Source organism: Coccinella septempunctata, chromosome 2 (assembly GCF_907165205.1).
Source record: "Coccinella septempunctata chromosome 2, icCocSept1.1, whole genome shotgun sequence".
Lineage (NCBI taxonomy): Eukaryota > Metazoa > Arthropoda > Insecta > Coleoptera > Coccinellidae > Coccinella > Coccinella septempunctata.
In genome coordinates this window covers 545681-565530 of record NC_058190.1, presented here as the reverse complement: position 1 = coordinate 565530, position 19850 = coordinate 545681, and the positions used below count along the sequence as shown (strand labels likewise).

Below are 19850 nucleotides of genomic sequence, written 5' to 3'. Positions count from 1 at the left end.
GAATTTTGGCGCTGTAACCACAGCTTAACTATGGTTATGGTTATCTCTGACGTCATAGTTACTGATGACATTTATGTCATCAGCTGTTAGGTGTCAGCTGTACGTTTTGTTTGGTTAGTTTTCGATAAAAATAAGATTTTGGAGGGTAGAGACCAGAGATATATCTCTGGTAGAGACTTAGAGACCAAAGATATTACACATGTAATATCTTTGGTAGAGACGCATTATAGATTCCAGTAGAGTATTTGGCTCGACTTCGATTTATGCCCCACCTCAGGTTTTGATGATTATTTTTTTATAGATAGAATTTTTCATGAGGAATCGAATGGTAGTAATCTCAATCTGCGGAAATTTATAGTTCATTAGCTATGATTTTTTGAAATGTTCGTTAAATGCACTCAATTATGACATTTGAATGTTTGTTCACTGTAATTCTGGATTAATTCGAATGTTTTTCTCAACAGAAATCAACCACTTGAGCTTTTGAGGTAATTCATTGGAAGAAATGTGAATAATTGATCAATTTTGGCTAAAAATTGAACTGAATTATTTTGAGGTTAGGTTAGGTTGTTAGGTTGGGTTAGGACAGTGAAAAAACAATTTCATACATGAAAATATAATTTTTGGTGATTTAAATTTAAGTTTAAAGGACCGGAAAGTGAAAATATAATTTTTCATGATAATATAATGATGAAGCACGTATTTTGATGAAATTTCCGAAAAATCATTTCTCTCAAATTAAAAGTTTGTCGGGATTGATAGTTGTACGAATAGATTTTGTATCTTTTCCTGCATCCAGGAAAAAATCGGGTAAAACTTCGATTTATGCCCCACCTCGGATTTGAATTGAAATCGCCAAAAATGATATTTTCATGTATAAAATGGTTTTTCACTGTCCTAACCCAACCTAACAACCTAACCTAACCTCAAAATAATTGAGTTCAATTTTTAGCCAAAATTGATCAATTATTCACATTTCTTCCAATGAATTACCTCAAAAGCTCAAGTGGTTGATTTCTGTTGAGAAAAACATTCGAATTAATCCAGAATTACAGTGAACAAACATTCAAATGTCATAATTGAGTGCATTTAACGAACATTTCAAAAAATCATAGCTAATAAACTATAAATTTCCGCAGATTGAGATTACTACCATTCGATTCCTCATAAAAATTCTATCTATAAAAAAATAATTATCAAAATCTGAGGTGGGGCATAAATCGAAGTCGAGCCCAATACATTAATAATAAATCTTGATTATTAAAATGGAAACACGAAACCTCGGTTTTATTTGGTTTAGGACGCAAATGCCACTCGAAAATGTAATTCCTCGAAATTTCTAAATCTGTAGATAGATTATTCTTTATAGGTACATCTAAAATCAGGGAATGCATAGGCAATATCATCAAGATATATAAATTTCTAAGAAGAAGTAGTAGGGATATCACACATATAAGGCGAATTTTGGCGCTAGTGGTTAACTATGGTTAGGTTGTAGTTACTTGGGTAACCACATTTTGGCGAGGATAACCATGTAACTATGACGTTTCAATGACGTCACAGGAAGTTAACCACATAACTACACGTAACCAGCTGAAACATTCAAAAATAGTTTCTCGGATGAACATATACCCTGAATGCTGATTGAGTGCTGTGATTTTCTGTCTTGATAGCTATCCTGTTGGTTAACTGGCACTTTAGCTTTGATGTGGCATCCATCTATAGCTCCTATAACTCCTAAAAAAATCAATATTAGAGATAAGTAGTGCAATCAGAGTTATTATATACAGGCAAAATATCTATGTGAGTAGTGACTGGTAGATTTTGTATTTATTTATATTTACAATTCAATTTTTATCCAAAATTTTGAGAACACGACAAGAAACATTATTAAACTCGCCAGGAAAACCACATATCCGCTTGAACTTTCTTTCGGTTTCTTCTGCAAAAGCCCTACTAGGCTAAGTTATAAATTTCGTCATGAGGTCTTTAGACATAATTCTCATAAAATTTGTTATGCAGGCATGCACTGTGGAACAGGCCACATTGAATTTGTCAGAAATTGACAATATTGTTTCTTTTCTCGCTAAATATGCAATGCTTATTAGCAAAGATTTTTCTAGTCCGATTGGAAAATGACCACCACGGTACAGTTTTTCATACATATGATGTCCAAAAATACTCATTAATGAATGGAAAGTACTCTTCTCTAATCGAAATAATAAAAAAAAATCGTATTCAATATATCTAGGGAGCCACGACACAAAATATAATTCACATCTAAAGTGATCATCATTTACCAATAGAGCAGTCCACATCGATCCTTTACAATTATTTTTCTTCCTCCAAGCGTTAACTAAACCCATTATTGCAGGGGAACTTATGGTTTGCCTATGGATTCCAAATAATAGCTCTCCACTACCAGTAAACAGCGATAGTTTAATTTTTTTTGCCATTGGTGGATCCATCACAACACATACATATAACAAATTATAAAATACTCGGCTCGACTTCGATTTATGCCCCACCTCAGATTTTGATGATTATTTTTTTATAGATAGAATTTTTCATGAGGAATCGAATGGTAGTAATCTCAATCTGCGGAAATTTATAGTTCATTAGCTATGATTTTTTGAAATGTTCGTTAAATGCACTCAATTATGACATTTGAATGTTTGTTCACTGTAATTCTCGATCAATTCGAATGTTTTTCTCAACAGAACTCAACCAATTGGGCTTTTGAGGTAATTCATTGGAAGAAATGTGAATAATTGATCAATTTTGGCTAAAAATTGAACTCAATTATTTTGAGGTTAGGTTAGGTTGTTAGGTTGGGTTAGGACAGTGAAAAAACAATTTCATACATGAAAATATCATTTTTGGCAATTTAAATTTAAGTTTAAAGGACCGAAAAGTGAAAATATAATTTTTCATGATAATATAATGATATAGCACGTATTTTGATGAAATTTTCGAAAAATCATTTCTCTCAAATTAAAAGTTTGCCGGGATTGATAGTTATACGAATAGATTTTGTATCTTCTCCTGCATCCAGGAAAAAATCGGCAAAAAAATCTGACGTAGGCACTTTGTCGAATTCGAGAAAAAGCACTCTACAAAAATTTCAAAAAATCATAACTGCCGAACTATAAGTTTCCGCAGATTGAGACTAATACCATTCGATTCCTTATAAAAAATTCTATCTATAAAAAAATAATCATTAAAATCCGAGGTGGGGCATAAATCGAAGTTTTACCCATAATTTTAATTGATTATAGAAATAGGAATATATACAAAAACTCACCATGTGTTCAAAAGCAAAAAATTTCTTCTTCGGGGAATAAACAAAAATCTCGAAATACTCTAACTTTTCGCATTAAACAAAACAAACTCAGACGGAATGACGGAAATCAGCTGACTTGAGTTCTGTCATAGATTACAGATTTCTTTCATCCACATCCACTAGTTCTTGAACTGGCCACCAAACACTAGCGCCATTTCCGACGGGATTCCAAAAATTCTTAACCTAATTCTAAAAACGTGTCCCCCGTGTTGCCTATCTATTCGGCAGTCTCTCTCTTCTCTTGTCTCTGGAACAACTCTATTTAGCACAGAACACGGACAGACAGGGTCATAGACCTAATAAAATTATTAGGACTATGGACAGAGTATACGTCATTGAACTCTATGGGAATTCCCATAGAGTTCAATGGTATACGTATCATAGACATAGAGACATGGACTGAGCAATGCCAGCATGAAATTGGCTATTTATTAGAAAGAGAGAAAAGCTCGTCGGGACATACCTTTCTCTTTTTTGTTCTCATAGAGGTGAGTGTAGACCAATCAAAATTCTAGAAAAAGACAACTGCATTCCCGACGTGTTTTTCTCTCTGTCACTTTTTTTGACCGTATTTCATGCATAGATATAAAGGGAAGGCACAGTCCATGTCTCTATGTCTATGATACGTATACATTGAACCACAGAACACTAATATTGTACTCTATGGTTCCCAGAACTTTCTTTAGTTCAATGTGTTCAATGCAATGTTCTGTGGTACACAGAAGGAGAACCTATAGACATTTATAGATAGAGGAAGAACGATTAGGTCTATGCTCTCGTGCTCTCCAACCATTGAACTCTATGGTTTCATAAAGTTCAATGTCTCCAACAAAGAGTTAGGTTAACTCTTAATTAATTAAGTAATTAATCTTTGCCTTTTGGTTCTTTGGAGTCTTTACTTTTTACTCTATTTTTTACTTTGTTTCGGCCGGCTACCTTATAAAAATGTAAAAGAAAAATCAGATCCATTTCGCAGTTGTTCAGTATTTTTCCCTATTCGTGAATCATCCTTGGAACTAATTTTTTTGAGTTTTCGAATGGGGTCAAAATGGATAGGGGTGAATGCTGTAATAATACCGAAGAAAATGTACATTTTTCCTATGATGAGTGAGTATGCATTTCCCTCCATTATTTTCCATTTTTCCACTCATCTCTTCCAGTGAAAGGTTAGAGGAAAAATTCGAAGTTATCAACGTTATTGACCAATTTATAGATGGAGAAAGAATTCATGAAAGAGAACTATATATAATCAAGAATGAAGAAAATAACTCAAATTGCTTACTTGCACAAGTCAATGCAAATCCATTATCACCTGACGAGAAGAAAATGCCGCAGATCAATAACTCTGATCCTGCCCAATTGAAACATGAATGTCGAAAAAGTCATATGGAATGTAATGCTGCAGGTGAAGAAAATCATTTTGAGAACCATATACAATGTGATTATGCTTTCTGTCTTGAAGGTCGCGAGAAACTACATGTGAAATCTATTCATTCGAAAATTAACGAATACAAGTGTCATCTATGTGGGTTTGTTACAAATAGAAAAAGTAGTATTCGAAGGCACATCCACGCTGTTCATTTAAATATCAAGAAACTCAAGTGTCACTTATGTGAATATGCTACAAATGATAAAAGGTACCTTGACTCACATGTAAAAGTTGTTCATTTGAAAGTTGATGAAAAAGTCAAGATGTATGAGTGCCACTTGTGTGAGTATACGGCGAAGGCCAAGAAGAACCTTGGAAGACATATAAAATCTGTTCATTTGAGAATTAGGGATCACAAATGTCACTTGTGTGATTATGCTGGAAGTGAAAAAGGGGACCTTAAAAGACATGTAAAATCTGTTCATTTAGGTACTAAGGATCACAAGTGTCACTTGTGCGAATTTGCTACAAGTAATAAATCACGACTTAGATTACATGTGAAATCTGTTCATTTGAGAATAAGGGATCTTAAATGCCACTTGTGTGAATATGCTACAGGTAACAAAGCACAACTTGAATCACATATAAAATCTGTCCATTTGAAAATTAAAGATCACACGTGCCACTTGTGTGAATATGCTGTGAATGTTAAAAGGGACCTTGAAAAACATGTAAAAACCGTTCATTTGAGAATTAAGGATCACAAATGACGTAGTCTTGTGTGAATATACTGTGAGTGAGAAAAGAAGATTTTTAATTAATTAATGTCCATTTGAAAATTAATCAAATAAAGTGTTTGTTACTGCAATTATCAATTGGTTTATTTTTTTCTTAATTTTATTGTTCATTTTGGGATTTTAAACGGATGCTGAATCGAGAGTAGTGCATTATTATTTTCCGTTATATACAGGGTGTATTAGAAGGTAAGATTTTTTTTCAACAGAGAAGATAGAACTGGTCAAATTGAAGCGTTTCACCAAAAATAACCTATACAAAATTGAAAATGATTACTGAAATAGATCCTAACACGACTCTAGACCCATAGACAATCTGCCTAGACCTCAGATCAATAAGATTTTTATTGATCTGAGGCCTAGACCGTTTGTTAGCTAAATTATCGCAAAGGAATGTTACTCTTTACTCTGTAATCTGTGGGAATCAGAGACAAGAGAGACTTTCCCTTTCTCTATGGTGGGAATGGAAAAAACCATTGAACTTTCTTTAGTTCAATGGAAAAAACTTATCCCACAGATTACAGAGAATCTCTTTAATCTGTGACTAATTCATTAGACCATTTTCTGCAGAGACCTCTTTCCCTTTCTCTATGATTTTCTGTGCAGAACACCTTGAACATAGAGTTCATTGGCAGAACACAAATCTTGAAACATAGAAGGGGACGCAATATCATAGAGAAGAACTTACATCTTCTATTTTTTACTCATGTGTCGGACTAGTGGCCATCTACAAACATTGAACTAAAGAAAGTTCAATGTCTACAAATGAAACTACCGATGAGGGCGCTGCGACTTGTAAACAAACATGGCGTCAAATAAGTATTCTTCGTTCTGTGTGTGAAAGCAACGTAGATTTTCTTCGATTATCGCGTTATTTGTCAAGGTATTATGGGATTAATAATTGTGCTCAAGTTCGTCCAAAACTTTCTGAGCATATTAGTGTAGTTTGTTGAAGATTTTACAAGAATCCAAAAAATGTCATTGTATCATTTCACTTATATGATTAAAGAAATTTGTGAAAAACTCTTTTTGATTATCTATATCATCAGGTATCTGATGAATTTTAAAAAAATTAAAAATTCTATGATCATACTCCAAACCAAAGATATTGTAATATCTTTGCTCCAAACGATAAACGAAACTGATTTATTGTGATGACCAGAAGAATCTGTACACACATCAATAAAATGTATCAATTTTCACTTTCATAATTGTGTCTGATATTTTTATTATTTATTGTCTTTCGATTTAACAAACACATAAATGAGAAAAGGTAATTTGTATAGGAAATAAATCTCTATCTTCTTCAAGATAACCAGTAATATATGCTGTACCAAAATATGTTTGCGAAGTATCATATTCGTCGTCATCAAAACACTAATGAATAAATAAATAAATATAACTCACCTTATAAGAGATTATTGCACTTACTAATGTTAGTCTTGACCATACTAACACAATCACATACTAGCAAATAAACAGAAGTAGAGTGGTAAGACAGTACTCCGTACTATTATCTGGGAACTTCAACCTCCACCCTCACCCATCCTTTGCCACAATTTGTGTTCTATCCCTTCTGTTTGTACGATTCTCCTGCTGGTGTGAAGACCCGGGGGGGACCGGAACGCAATCGCGGTTCTTTTTCTCCTAACTTGCCATTGTCCACCTCTACCAAAGTTAGTACGAATCACTGTTGGTGTGGAAACCCCGAGGGGATACAGAAAGCACCTAGAGGTGAACCGCCATCATTCGAATGTATGTAGTATTTGAAAAAAAGTGGCTCGTTAAATAATAAGCTACTGAACACGTTTATTATAATTTATTTATGAAGTCTTGTGATATTTAACATGAATGCAGTTTACAATAATTTATATAATATTTTGATCAAAATTAGTATTTCATCACAAAATCTTGTGATCCTAAGTTCTCCTGATGACTGGAAAGACACTTGGCATCCTAAATTTTCGAATGAACAGACTTCACGTGTCTGTCAAGAGTATCTTTCAAACTAGCAGCATATTCAATTCACATAAGTTACATTTGTGATTCTTCATTTTTAAATGAACCGAGTTTATATGTCTGTTAAGGTTATTTTTTCCACTAGCAGCATATTCACACAAGTGACACTGGTGTTTCTTGACTTTTAAATGTACAGAACTCATATGTATTTTAAGGTTCGTTTTTAAAGCGGCAGCATATTCACATAGATCACATTTGTATTTTTTGACATTTAAATGAACCGACTTTATATATCTGTTAAGGGTACTTTTATTATTGGCAGCATATTCACACATGAGACACTTGTCTTTCTGGACTTTTAAAAGTTCAGAACTTACATGTGGTTTAAGGCTCGCATTGAACTAAAGAACCTCAGGCTACAATTAATGAAAATACAATTTCAAACACAACAACGATATCACAATAATACAAAAAAAAATGATTGATGATTGACTGTCAACTTGATCCTTTTATATTTTTTGTATTATTGTGATATCGTTGTTGTGTTTGAAATTGTTTTTTCATTAATTGTAGCCTGAGGAAGGTGAGAAATAAACCACCGAAATGTCGCCATCGAGATCTAGGTTTTTATTGTTCCTTCAACCTATATCAACATTCTTAATATTTATATTGGAACGAAAATTTGATTAAAAATCTTTTTAGTTTTTTACGTTGGGTGAATCTGAAACATACAGTATTTATAGATATTTGTATTTTTTTATAGGTATGTCATATATATAAAGTAAATAATTAATTAATGTATTAGAGAAATATATTTCAAGATTATGAAAACAGTCATTAAAACACAAAAAATTTTCCGTTTCTCGATATAAACATTATCGCATATGTGACACTTGTTTTTCTTGTTATTTAAATGAACCGACATTATATGTACTTCTTTTTACAGCGGTGGCATATTCACATTTGTATTTATTTTTCATTTAAATGAACTGAATCTACATGTTCTTTTAGGCTTTTTTTCACAGCAGTGGCATATTCACATATGTCACATTTGTATTTTTTTACATTTAAATGAACCAACTTTATATGTCTGTGAAGGTGACTTTTCAAATAAGAAGCATAATCGCACATATGACACTTGTGTTTCTTGTTATTTAAATGAATCCCCTCTATATGTACTTTGAGGCTTCCTTTAACAGCAGTGGCAAATTCACATAAGTGACATTCGTATTTTTTGACATTTAAATGAATTGACTCTATATGTCTGTCAAGGCTTCTTTTTTCAGTAGCGGCATATTCACACAAGTGACATTTGTATTTTTTGATATTTAAATGAACCGCCTCTATATGTACTCTAAGGCTTCTTTTAAGAGCAGCGGCATATTCACATAAGTGACATTTGTATTTTTTTACATTTAAATGAACCCCCTCTATATGTACTCTAAGGCTTCTTTTAAGAGCAGCGGCATATTCACATAAATCACATTTGTATTTTTTGACATTTGAATGAACCGACTTTTTATGTCTGTTAAGGATACTTTTATTATTGGCAGCATATTCACACATGAGACACTTGTCTTTCTTGACTTTTAAATGTACAGAACTTACGGCCGGTTTCATAATCAAACCTAAAGTCGCTTTAATTTTAAAGCTTCCTTTAACCCAACTAAAAATGACATTGAAGGAAGCTTTAAGCCTAAAGTGACTTTAAATTTGATTATGAAACTGGACGTTATATGTGGTTTAAGGCTCGTTTCTACAGCAGACCACTGAACTCTATTCCCATAGAGTTCAATGTTCCAAACATACATAACCTTATTCCAAAAACGTGTCCCCTGTGTTGCCTATCTATCATTGAACTCTATGGGAACCATAGAGTTCAGTGCTATCGCAGTCTCTTATTTCTCTTTTTTTTATTGTCGTTTCTACCCTCAGATCAATAAAAATGTTTTTTATTGATCTGTGTTTCTACCAGAGACATTCTCTATGGTTTCTACTGAAACTTAAAAACAAATTCAAATTATCCTTTCCAATATCAAGCTCACCTTAAGCACCAAAACGAAACGTTATGCTTTAATTTCAAAGATATTACACACACAGGTTAGGTGAATCTGAAACATAGAATCAAAAACATAAAAGGGTAAGTTGTATCTGATCAAAAACTAACTTCTTCTTTATAGATATTTGTATTTTTTTATAGGTATGTCATATATATAATGTAAATAATTAATTAATGTATTGAATATATTTCAAGATTATGAAAACAGTCATTAAAACACAAAAAATTTTCCGTTTCTCGATATAAACATTATCGCATATGTGACACTTGTTTTTCTTGTTATTTAAATGAACCGACATTATATGTACTTCTTTTTACAGCGGTGGCATATTCACATTTGTATTTATTTTTCATTTAAATGAACTGAATCTACATGTTCTTTTAGGCTTTTTTTCGCAGCAGTGGCATATTCACATATGTCACATTTGTATTTTTTTACATTTAAATGAACCAACTTTATATGTCTGTCACGGTGACTTTTTAAATAAGAAGCATAATCGCACATATGACACTTGTGTTTCTTGTTATTTAAATGAATCCCCTCTATATGTACTTTGAGGCTTCCTTTAATAGCAGTGGCAAATTCACATAAGTGACATTCGTATTTTTTGACATTTAAATGAATTGACTCTATATGTCTGTCAAGGCTTCTTTTTTCAGTAGCGGCATATTCACATAAGTGACATTTGTATTTTTTGATATTTAAATGAACCGCCTCTATATGTTTGTCAAGGTGACTTTTAAAAGGAGTAGCATAATCGCACATGTGACATTTGTATTTTTTGATATTTAAATGAACCCCCTCTATATGTACTCTAAGGCTTCTTTTAAGAGCAGCGGCATATTCACATAAGTGACATTTGTATTTTTTGACATTTAAATGAACCCCCTCCATATGTACTTCAAGGCTTCCTTTTTCAGCAGTGGCATAATCACACAATTGACATTTGTATTTTTTGACATTTAAATGAACCCCCTCCATATGTACTTCAAGGCTTCCTTTTTCAGCAGTGGCATAATCACACAATTGACATTTGTATTTTTTGACATTTAAATGAACCAACTTGATATGTCTGTGAAGGTGACTTTTCAAATAAGAAGCATAATCGCACATATGACACTTGTGTTTCTTGTTTTTTAAATGAATCCCCTCTATATGTGTTTCGAGGTTTCCTTTAAAAGCAGCGGCATATTCGCATAAGTGACATTTGTATTTTTTGACATTTAAATGAACCCCCTCTATATGTACTTTAAGGCTTCCTTTAACAGCAGTGGCATATTCACATAAGTGACATTTGTATTTTTTGACATTTAAATCAACTGTCTTTGTATGTCTGTCAAGGTTACTTTTCGAACTAGCAGCATTGTGGCACTTATGATCCTTGATATCTGAATGAGCATTGTCGAAATGGACTTTTAGGTGGTCCTTTCCACTTGTGAAATACTGGCATATACGAAACTTGTTTTCTTTAGCTTTCAGATGAATTCCAAGGTTACCCATCTGACATTCATGAAGTTCATTCTGCTCCAGAAGGACCGGTTCAGAGTTATTCCTCGGTGGATCTACAACTCGAGAAGAAATTCCTCGAGTTAATAGATTTGCATCGTCTTCTCTTGAGATAATTCCTTCATTCTTGACTAAATATTCTTTTCTTTCATGAATCCCATCTTCATCCAGAAATTGTTCGACAATGTCAATAACTCCTAATTTTTCTTCTAACTTTACACTGAAAAAAATTGGGTTACTCTAGTCAATTGAACTCTTTGAAAAAAAAATAGAAAAGAATGAAAAATGTATGGCTGGATGTATTAACTAAACTGAGAATAAAATACATGAATAAAGAAAGATACAATTGATGTTTATAAACTTTCATCATTCAAATAACAAGCCACAGCTGGTTACCTAACCAATATAAGTGAGGTAAGGTTAGATCACTCCTTGGACCATAAATACATGAAAAGGAAAATAAACATTTTTTGTTGTCCAAAGACTGTAGTGAGATAGTTGCTTAGTGTTTCCAATTACAATTGAAAATTGGACTCGGACATTGTTGTCACATCAATTTTCAATTCGAAAATATGAGAAAGTACATACATTTTTCCATGTAACGCCACTGCCTTGGTTCTTAGCATAGACCTAGCGTATGGTCCGTATATACACATTTGGTAACCGAAAGTTACCAGAGCGGTTACTCTGGTGACTGATATTGAACCAAATTGTCAGGAATTCGACATATACGGACCGCCCACTTACTAACCAGAAGTAACCAAAGTGTATATACGGACCACAGCCTTATTATTATAATACATGGACTCACTGTCACGTGACTTTCCATTAGATCGAGAGGTTGGGCGCATTAAAGAGAGAAGAGCTTATGCATTCTAATCGAATAAGAAAGAGATTCCCAGTAGGGATATGGTTTATTCGATGTCAGGAATATTGGAGAATAGCGATAGTAAAGGGTGACAAAATTTGAAATCATTCAGTCGATTTGTTCAAGAATTATTGAACTGTGGAATTTCACTCAAAAGATGAACATCACCCTGTGTGTATCCCAGCCAAAAACACGGGCGAATTTTGGCGCTGTAACCACAGCTTAACTATGGTTATGGTTATCTCTGACGTCATAGTTACTGATGACATTTATGTCATCAGCTGTTAGGTGTCAGCTGTACGTTTTGTTTGGTTAGTTTTCGATAAAAATAAGATTTTGGAGGGTAGAGACCAGAGATATATCTCTGGTAGAGACTTAGAGACCAAAGATATTACACATGTAATATCTTTGGTAGAGACGCATTATAGATTCCAGTAGAGTATTTGGCTCGACTTCGATTTATGCCCCACCTCAGGTTTTGATGATTATTTTTTTATAGATAGAATTTTTCATGAGGAATCGAATGGTAGTAATCTCAATCTGCGGAAATTTATAGTTCATTAGCTATGATTTTTTGAAATGTTCGTTAAATGCACTCAATTATGACATTTGAATGTTTGTTCACTGTAATTCTGGATTAATTCGAATGTTTTTCTCAACAGAAATCAACCACTTGAGCTTTTGAGGTAATTCATTGGAAGAAATGTGAATAATTGATCAATTTTGGCTAAAAATTGAACTGAATTATTTTGAGGTTAGGTTAGGTTGTTAGGTTGGGTTAGGACAGTGAAAAAACAATTTCATACATGAAAATATAATTTTTGGTGATTTAAATTTAAGTTTAAAGGACCGGAAAGTGAAAATATAATTTTTCATGATAATATAATGATGAAGCACGTATTTTGATGAAATTTCCGAAAAATCATTTCTCTCAAATTAAAAGTTTGTCGGGATTGATAGTTGTACGAATAGATTTTGTATCTTTTCCTGCATCCAGGAAAAAATCGGGTAAAACTTCGATTTATGCCCCACCTCGGATTTGAATTGAAATCGCCAAAAATGATATTTTCATGTATAAAATGGTTTTTCACTGTCCTAACCCAACCTAACAACCTAACCTAACCTCAAAATAATTGAGTTCAATTTTTAGCCAAAATTGATCAATTATTCACATTTCTTCCAATGAATTACCTCAAAAGCTCAAGTGGTTGATTTCTGTTGAGAAAAACATTCGAATTAATCCAGAATTACAGTGAACAAACATTCAAATGTCATAATTGAGTGCATTTAACGAACATTTCAAAAAATCATAGCTAATAAACTATAAATTTCCGCAGATTGAGATTACTACCATTCGATTCCTCATAAAAATTCTATCTATAAAAAAATAATTATCAAAATCTGAGGTGGGGCATAAATCGAAGTCGAGCCCAATACATTAATAATAAATCTTGATTATTAAAATGGAAACACGAAACCTCGGTTTTATTTGGTTTAGGACGCAAATGCCACTCGAAAATGTAATTCCTCGAAATTTCTAAATCTGTAGATAGATTATTCTTTATAGGTACATCTAAAATCAGGGAATGCATAGGCAATATCATCAAGATATATAAATTTCTAAGAAGAAGTAGTAGGGATATCACACATATAAGGCGAATTTTGGCGCTAGTGGTTAACTATGGTTAGGTTGTAGTTACTTGGGTAACCACATTTTGGCGAGGATAACCATGTAACTATGACGTTTCAATGACGTCACAGGAAGTTAACCACATAACTACACGTAACCAGCTGAAACATTCAAAAATAGTTTCTCGGATGAACATATACCCTGAATGCTGATTGAGTGCTGTGATTTTCTGTCTTGATAGCTATCCTGTTGGTTAACTGGCACTTTAGCTTTGATGTGGCATCCATCTATAGCTCCTATAACTCCTAAAAAAATCAATATTAGAGATAAGTAGTGCAATCAGAGTTATTATATACAGGCAAAATATCTATGTGAGTAGTGACTGGTAGATTTTGTATTTATTTATATTTACAATTCAATTTTTATCCAAAATTTTGAGAACACGACAAGAAACATTATTAAACTCGCCAGGAAAACCACATATCCGCTTGAACTTTCTTTCGGTTTCTTCTGCAAAAGCCCTACTAGGCTAAGTTATAAATTTCGTCATGAGGTCTTTAGACATAATTCTCATAAAATTTGTTATGCAGGCATGCACTGTGGAACAGGCCACATTGAATTTGTCAGAAATTGACAATATTGTTTCTTTTCTCGCTAAATATGCAATGCTTATTAGCAAAGATTTTTCTAGTCCGATTGGAAAATGACCACCACGGTACAGTTTTTCATACATATGATGTCCAAAAATACTCATTAATGAATGGAAAGTACTCTTCTCTAATCGAAATAATAAAAAAAAATCGTATTCAATATATCTAGGGAGCCACGACACAAAATATAATTCACATCTAAAGTGATCATCATTTACCAATAGAGCAGTCCACATCGATCCTTTACAATTATTTTTCTTCCTCCAAGCGTTAACTAAACCCATTATTGCAGGGGAACTTATGGTTTGCCTATGGATTCCAAATAATAGCTCTCCACTACCAGTAAACAGCGATAGTTTAATTTTTTTTGCCATTGGTGGATCCATCACAACACATACATATAACAAATTATAAAATACTCGGCTCGACTTCGATTTATGCCCCACCTCAGATTTTGATGATTATTTTTTTATAGATAGAATTTTTCATGAGGAATCGAATGGTAGTAATCTCAATCTGCGGAAATTTATAGTTCATTAGCTATGATTTTTTGAAATGTTCGTTAAATGCACTCAATTATGACATTTGAATGTTTGTTCACTGTAATTCTCGATCAATTCGAATGTTTTTCTCAACAGAACTCAACCAATTGGGCTTTTGAGGTAATTCATTGGAAGAAATGTGAATAATTGATCAATTTTGGCTAAAAATTGAACTCAATTATTTTGAGGTTAGGTTAGGTTGTTAGGTTGGGTTAGGACAGTGAAAAAACAATTTCATACATGAAAATATCATTTTTGGCAATTTAAATTTAAGTTTAAAGGACCGAAAAGTGAAAATATAATTTTTCATGATAATATAATGATATAGCACGTATTTTGATGAAATTTTCGAAAAATCATTTCTCTCAAATTAAAAGTTTGCCGGGATTGATAGTTATACGAATAGATTTTGTATCTTCTCCTGCATCCAGGAAAAAATCGGCAAAAAAATCTGACGTAGGCACTTTGTCGAATTCGAGAAAAAGCACTCTACAAAAATTTCAAAAAATCATAACTGCCGAACTATAAGTTTCCGCAGATTGAGACTAATACCATTCGATTCCTTATAAAAAATTCTATCTATAAAAAAATAATCATTAAAATCCGAGGTGGGGCATAAATCGAAGTTTTACCCATAATTTTAATTGATTATAGAAATAGGAATATATACAAAAACTCACCATGTGTTCAAAAGCAAAAAATTTCTTCTTCGGGGAATAAACAAAAATCTCGAAATACTCTAACTTTTCGCATTAAACAAAACAAACTCAGACGGAATGACGGAAATCAGCTGACTTGAGTTCTGTCATAGATTACAGATTTCTTTCATCCACATCCACTAGTTCTTGAACTGGCCACCAAACACTAGCGCCATTTCCGACGGGATTCCAAAAATTCTTAACCTAATTCTAAAAACGTGTCCCCCGTGTTGCCTATCTATTCGGCAGTCTCTCTCTTCTCTTGTCTCTGGAACAACTCTATTTAGCACAGAACACGGACAGACAGGGTCATAGACCTAATAAAATTATTAGGACTATGGACAGAGTATACGTCATTGAACTCTATGGGAATTCCCATAGAGTTCAATGGTATACGTATCATAGACATAGAGACATGGACTGAGCAATGCCAGCATGAAATTGGCTATTTATTAGAAAGAGAGAAAAGCTCGTCGGGACATACCTTTCTCTTTTTTGTTCTCATAGAGGTGAGTGTAGACCAATCAAAATTCTAGAAAAAGACAACTGCATTCCCGACGTGTTTTTCTCTCTGTCACTTTTTTTGACCGTATTTCATGCATAGATATAAAGGGAAGGCACAGTCCATGTCTCTATGTCTATGATACGTATACATTGAACCACAGAACACTAATATTGTACTCTATGGTTCCCAGAACTTTCTTTAGTTCAATGTGTTCAATGCAATGTTCTGTGGTACACAGAAGGAGAACCTATAGACATTTATAGATAGAGGAAGAACGATTAGGTCTATGCTCTCGTGCTCTCCAACCATTGAACTCTATGGTTTCATAAAGTTCAATGTCTCCAACAAAGAGTTAGGTTAACTCTTAATTAATTAAGTAATTAATCTTTGCCTTTTGGTTCTTTGGAGTCTTTACTTTTTACTCTATTTTTTACTTTGTTTCGGCCGGCTACCTTATAAAAATGTAAAAGAAAAATCAGATCCATTTCGCAGTTGTTCAGTATTTTTCCCTATTCGTGAATCATCCTTGGAACTAATTTTTTTGAGTTTTCGAATGGGGTCAAAATGGATAGGGGTGAATGCTGTAATAATACCGAAGAAAATGTACATTTTTCCTATGATGAGTGAGTATGCATTTCCCTCCATTATTTTCCATTTTTCCACTCATCTCTTCCAGTGAAAGGTTAGAGGAAAAATTCGAAGTTATCAACGTTATTGACCAATTTATAGATGGAGAAAGAATTCATGAAAGAGAACTATATATAATCAAGAATGAAGAAAATAACTCAAATTGCTTACTTGCACAAGTCAATGCAAATCCATTATCACCTGACGAGAAGAAAATGCCGCAGATCAATAACTCTGATCCTGCCCAATTGAAACATGAATGTCGAAAAAGTCATATGGAATGTAATGCTGCAGGTGAAGAAAATCATTTTGAGAACCATATACAATGTGATTATGCTTTCTGTCTTGAAGGTCGCGAGAAACTACATGTGAAATCTATTCATTCGAAAATTAACGAATACAAGTGTCATCTATGTGGGTTTGTTACAAATAGAAAAAGTAGTATTCGAAGGCACATCCACGCTGTTCATTTAAATATCAAGAAACTCAAGTGTCACTTATGTGAATATGCTACAAATGATAAAAGGTACCTTGACTCACATGTAAAAGTTGTTCATTTGAAAGTTGATGAAAAAGTCAAGATGTATGAGTGCCACTTGTGTGAGTATACGGCGAAGGCCAAGAAGAACCTTGGAAGACATATAAAATCTGTTCATTTGAGAATTAGGGATCACAAATGTCACTTGTGTGATTATGCTGGAAGTGAAAAAGGGGACCTTAAAAGACATGTAAAATCTGTTCATTTAGGTACTAAGGATCACAAGTGTCACTTGTGCGAATTTGCTACAAGTAATAAATCACGACTTAGATTACATGTGAAATCTGTTCATTTGAGAATAAGGGATCTTAAATGCCACTTGTGTGAATATGCTACAGGTAACAAAGCACAACTTGAATCACATATAAAATCTGTCCATTTGAAAATTAAAGATCACACGTGCCACTTGTGTGAATATGCTGTGAATGTTAAAAGGGACCTTGAAAAACATGTAAAAACCGTTCATTTGAGAATTAAGGATCACAAATGACGTAGTCTTGTGTGAATATACTGTGAGTGAGAAAAGAAGATTTTTAATTAATTAATGTCCATTTGAAAATTAATCAAATAAAGTGTTTGTTACTGCAATTATCAATTGGTTTATTTTTTTCTTAATTTTATTGTTCATTTTGGGATTTTAAACGGATGCTGAATCGAGAGTAGTGCATTATTATTTTCCGTTATATACAGGGTGTATTAGAAGGTAAGATTTTTTTTCAACAGAGAAGATAGAACTGGTCAAATTGAAGCGTTTCACCAAAAATAACCTATACAAAATTGAAAATGATTACTGAAATAGATCCTAACACGACTCTAGACCCATAGACAATCTGCCTAGACCTCAGATCAATAAGATTTTTATTGATCTGAGGCCTAGACCGTTTGTTAGCTAAATTATCGCAAAGGAATGTTACTCTTTACTCTGTAATCTGTGGGAATCAGAGACAAGAGAGACTTTCCCTTTCTCTATGGTGGGAATGGAAAAAACCATTGAACTTTCTTTAGTTCAATGGAAAAAACTTATCCCACAGATTACAGAGAATCTCTTTAATCTGTGACTAATTCATTAGACCATTTTCTGCAGAGACCTCTTTCCCTTTCTCTATGATTTTCTGTGCAGAACACCTTGAACATAGAGTTCATTGGCAGAACACAAATCTTGAAACATAGAAGGGGACGCAATATCATAGAGAAGAACTTACATCTTCTATTTTTTACTCATGTGTCGGACTAGTGGCCATCTACAAACATTGAACTAAAGAAAGTTCAATGTCTACAAATGAAACTACCGATGAGGGCGCTGCGACTTGTAAACAAACATGGCGTCAAATAAGTATTCTTCGTTCTGTGTGTGAAAGCAACGTAGATTTTCTTCGATTATCGCGTTATTTGTCAAGGTATTATGGGATTAATAATTGTGCTCAAGTTCGTCCAAAACTTTCTGAGCATATTAGTGTAGTTTGTTGAAGATTTTACAAGAATCCAAAAAATGTCATTGTATCATTTCACTTATATGATTAAAGAAATTTGTGAAAAACTCTTTTTGATTATCTATATCATCAGGTATCTGATGAATTTTAAAAAAATTAAAAATTCTATGATCATACTCCAAACCAAAGATATTGTAATATCTTTGCTCCAAACGATAAACGAAACTGATTTATTGTGATGACCAGAAGAATCTGTACACACATCAATAAAATGTATCAATTTTCACTTTCATAATTGTGTCTGATATTTTTTATTATTTATTGTCTTTCGATTAACAAACACATAAATGAGAAAAGGTAATTTGTATAGGAAATAAATCTCTATCTTCTTCAAGATAACCAGTAATATATGCTGTACCAAAATATGTTTGCGAAGTATCATATTCGTCGTCATCAAAACACTAATGAATAAATAAATAAATATAACTCACCTTATAAGAGATTATTGCACTTACTAATGTTAGTCTTGACCATACTAACACAATCACATACTAGCAAATAAACAGAAGTAGAGTGGTAAGACAGTACTCCGTACTATTATCTGGGAACTTCAACCTCCACCCTCACCCATCCTTTGCCACAATTTGTGTTTCTATCCCTTCTGTTTGTACGATTCTCCTGCTGGTGTGAAGACCCGGGGGGGACCGGAACGCAATCGCGGTTCTTTTTCTCCTAACTTGCCATTGTCCACCTCTACCAAAGTTAGTACGAATCACTGTTGGTGTGGAAACCCCGAGGGGATACAGAAAGCACCTAGAGGTGAACCGCCATCATTCGAATGTATGTAGTATTTGAAAAAAAGTGGCTCGTTAAATAATAAGCTACTGAACACGTTTATTATAATTTATTTATGAAGTCTTGTGATATTTAACATGAATGCAGTTTACAATAATTTATATAATATTTTGATCAAAATTAGTATTTCATCACAAAATCTTGTGATCCTAAGTTCTCCTGATGACTGGAAAGACACTTGGCATCCTAAATTTTCGAATGAACAGACTTCACGTGTCTGTCAAGAGTATCTTTCAAACTAGCAGCATATTCAATTCACATAAGTTACATTTGTGATTCTTCATTTTTAAATGAACCGAGTTTATATGTCTGTTAAGGTTATTTTTTCCACTAGCAGCATATTCACACAAGTGACACTGGTGTTTCTTGACTTTTAAATGTACAGAACTCATATGTATTTTAAGGTTCGTTTTTAAAGCGGCAGCATATTCACATAGATCACATTTGTATTTTTTGACATTTAAATGAACCGACTT

General features: G+C 33.2%; 3 protein-coding genes across 7 annotated transcripts; 2 read left to right on the top strand and 1 right to left on the bottom strand.

The window, feature by feature from the left end:
* Positions 1-4156: 4156 nt before the first annotated feature.
* On the top strand, positions 4157-5587 carry LOC123308543 (RE1-silencing transcription factor B-like). 3 transcript variants are annotated; one of them, XM_044891254.1, is made up of 3 exons: positions 4158-4450; positions 4504-4748; positions 4806-5587. In XM_044891254.1, exons 1-3 carry the CDS (start codon positions 4392-4394, stop codon positions 5480-5482), a joined length of 981 nt encoding a protein of 326 aa, XP_044747189.1. In that variant the 5' UTR covers positions 4158-4391; the 3' UTR covers positions 5483-5587. The 3 variants fall into 3 exon arrangements, with proteins under 3 accessions (XP_044747188.1, XP_044747189.1, XP_044747187.1); XM_044891253.1 differs by having other exon boundaries at positions 4157-4450; positions 4557-5587; XM_044891252.1 differs by having other exon boundaries at positions 4504-5587.
* Positions 5588-9735: 4148 nt separating this feature from the next.
* LOC123308539 (zinc finger protein 64-like) lies at positions 9736-11352 on the bottom strand. Its single transcript, XM_044891248.1, has 2 exons — positions 10335-11352; positions 9736-10247 (listed from the first exon to the last, which is right to left on the bottom strand). The coding sequence occupies exons 1-2, from the start codon at positions 11023-11025 to the stop codon at positions 9868-9870; spliced, it is 1071 nt and encodes a 356-aa protein (XP_044747183.1). The 5' UTR covers positions 11026-11352; the 3' UTR covers positions 9736-9867.
* Positions 11353-16253: 4901 nt separating this feature from the next.
* Positions 16254-17684, top strand: LOC123307247 (RE1-silencing transcription factor B-like). 3 transcript variants are annotated; one of them, XM_044889478.1, is made up of 3 exons: positions 16254-16547; positions 16601-16845; positions 16903-17684. In XM_044889478.1, the coding sequence occupies exons 1-3, from the start codon at positions 16489-16491 to the stop codon at positions 17577-17579; spliced, it is 981 nt and encodes a 326-aa protein (XP_044745413.1). In that variant the 5' UTR covers positions 16254-16488; the 3' UTR covers positions 17580-17684. The 3 variants fall into 3 exon arrangements, with proteins under 3 accessions (XP_044745413.1, XP_044745412.1, XP_044745411.1); XM_044889477.1 differs by having other exon boundaries at positions 16654-17684; XM_044889476.1 differs by having other exon boundaries at positions 16601-17684.
* Positions 17685-19850: the final 2166 nt, after the last annotated feature.

Coding starts and splice junctions, on each gene's coding strand:
- LOC123308543 (XM_044891252.1), top strand. CDS start 4,392: ATGGATAGGGGTGAATGCTGTAATAATACCGAAGAAAATGTACATTTT. Junction 4,451..4,503: donor GTACATTTTTCCTATGATGA/GTGAGTATGCAT, acceptor CATCTCTTCCAG/TGAAAGGTTAGAGGAAAAAT.
- LOC123307247 (XM_044889476.1), top strand. CDS start 16,489: ATGGATAGGGGTGAATGCTGTAATAATACCGAAGAAAATGTACATTTT. Junction 16,548..16,600: donor GTACATTTTTCCTATGATGA/GTGAGTATGCAT, acceptor CATCTCTTCCAG/TGAAAGGTTAGAGGAAAAAT.
- LOC123308539 (XM_044891248.1), bottom strand. CDS start 11,025: ATGGGTAACCTTGGAATTCATCTGAAAGCTAAAGAAAACAAGTTTCGT. Junction 10,248..10,334: donor TAAAAGAAGCCTTAGAGTAC/ATATAGAGGGGG, acceptor ACCTTGACAAAC/ATATAGAGGCGGTTCATTTA.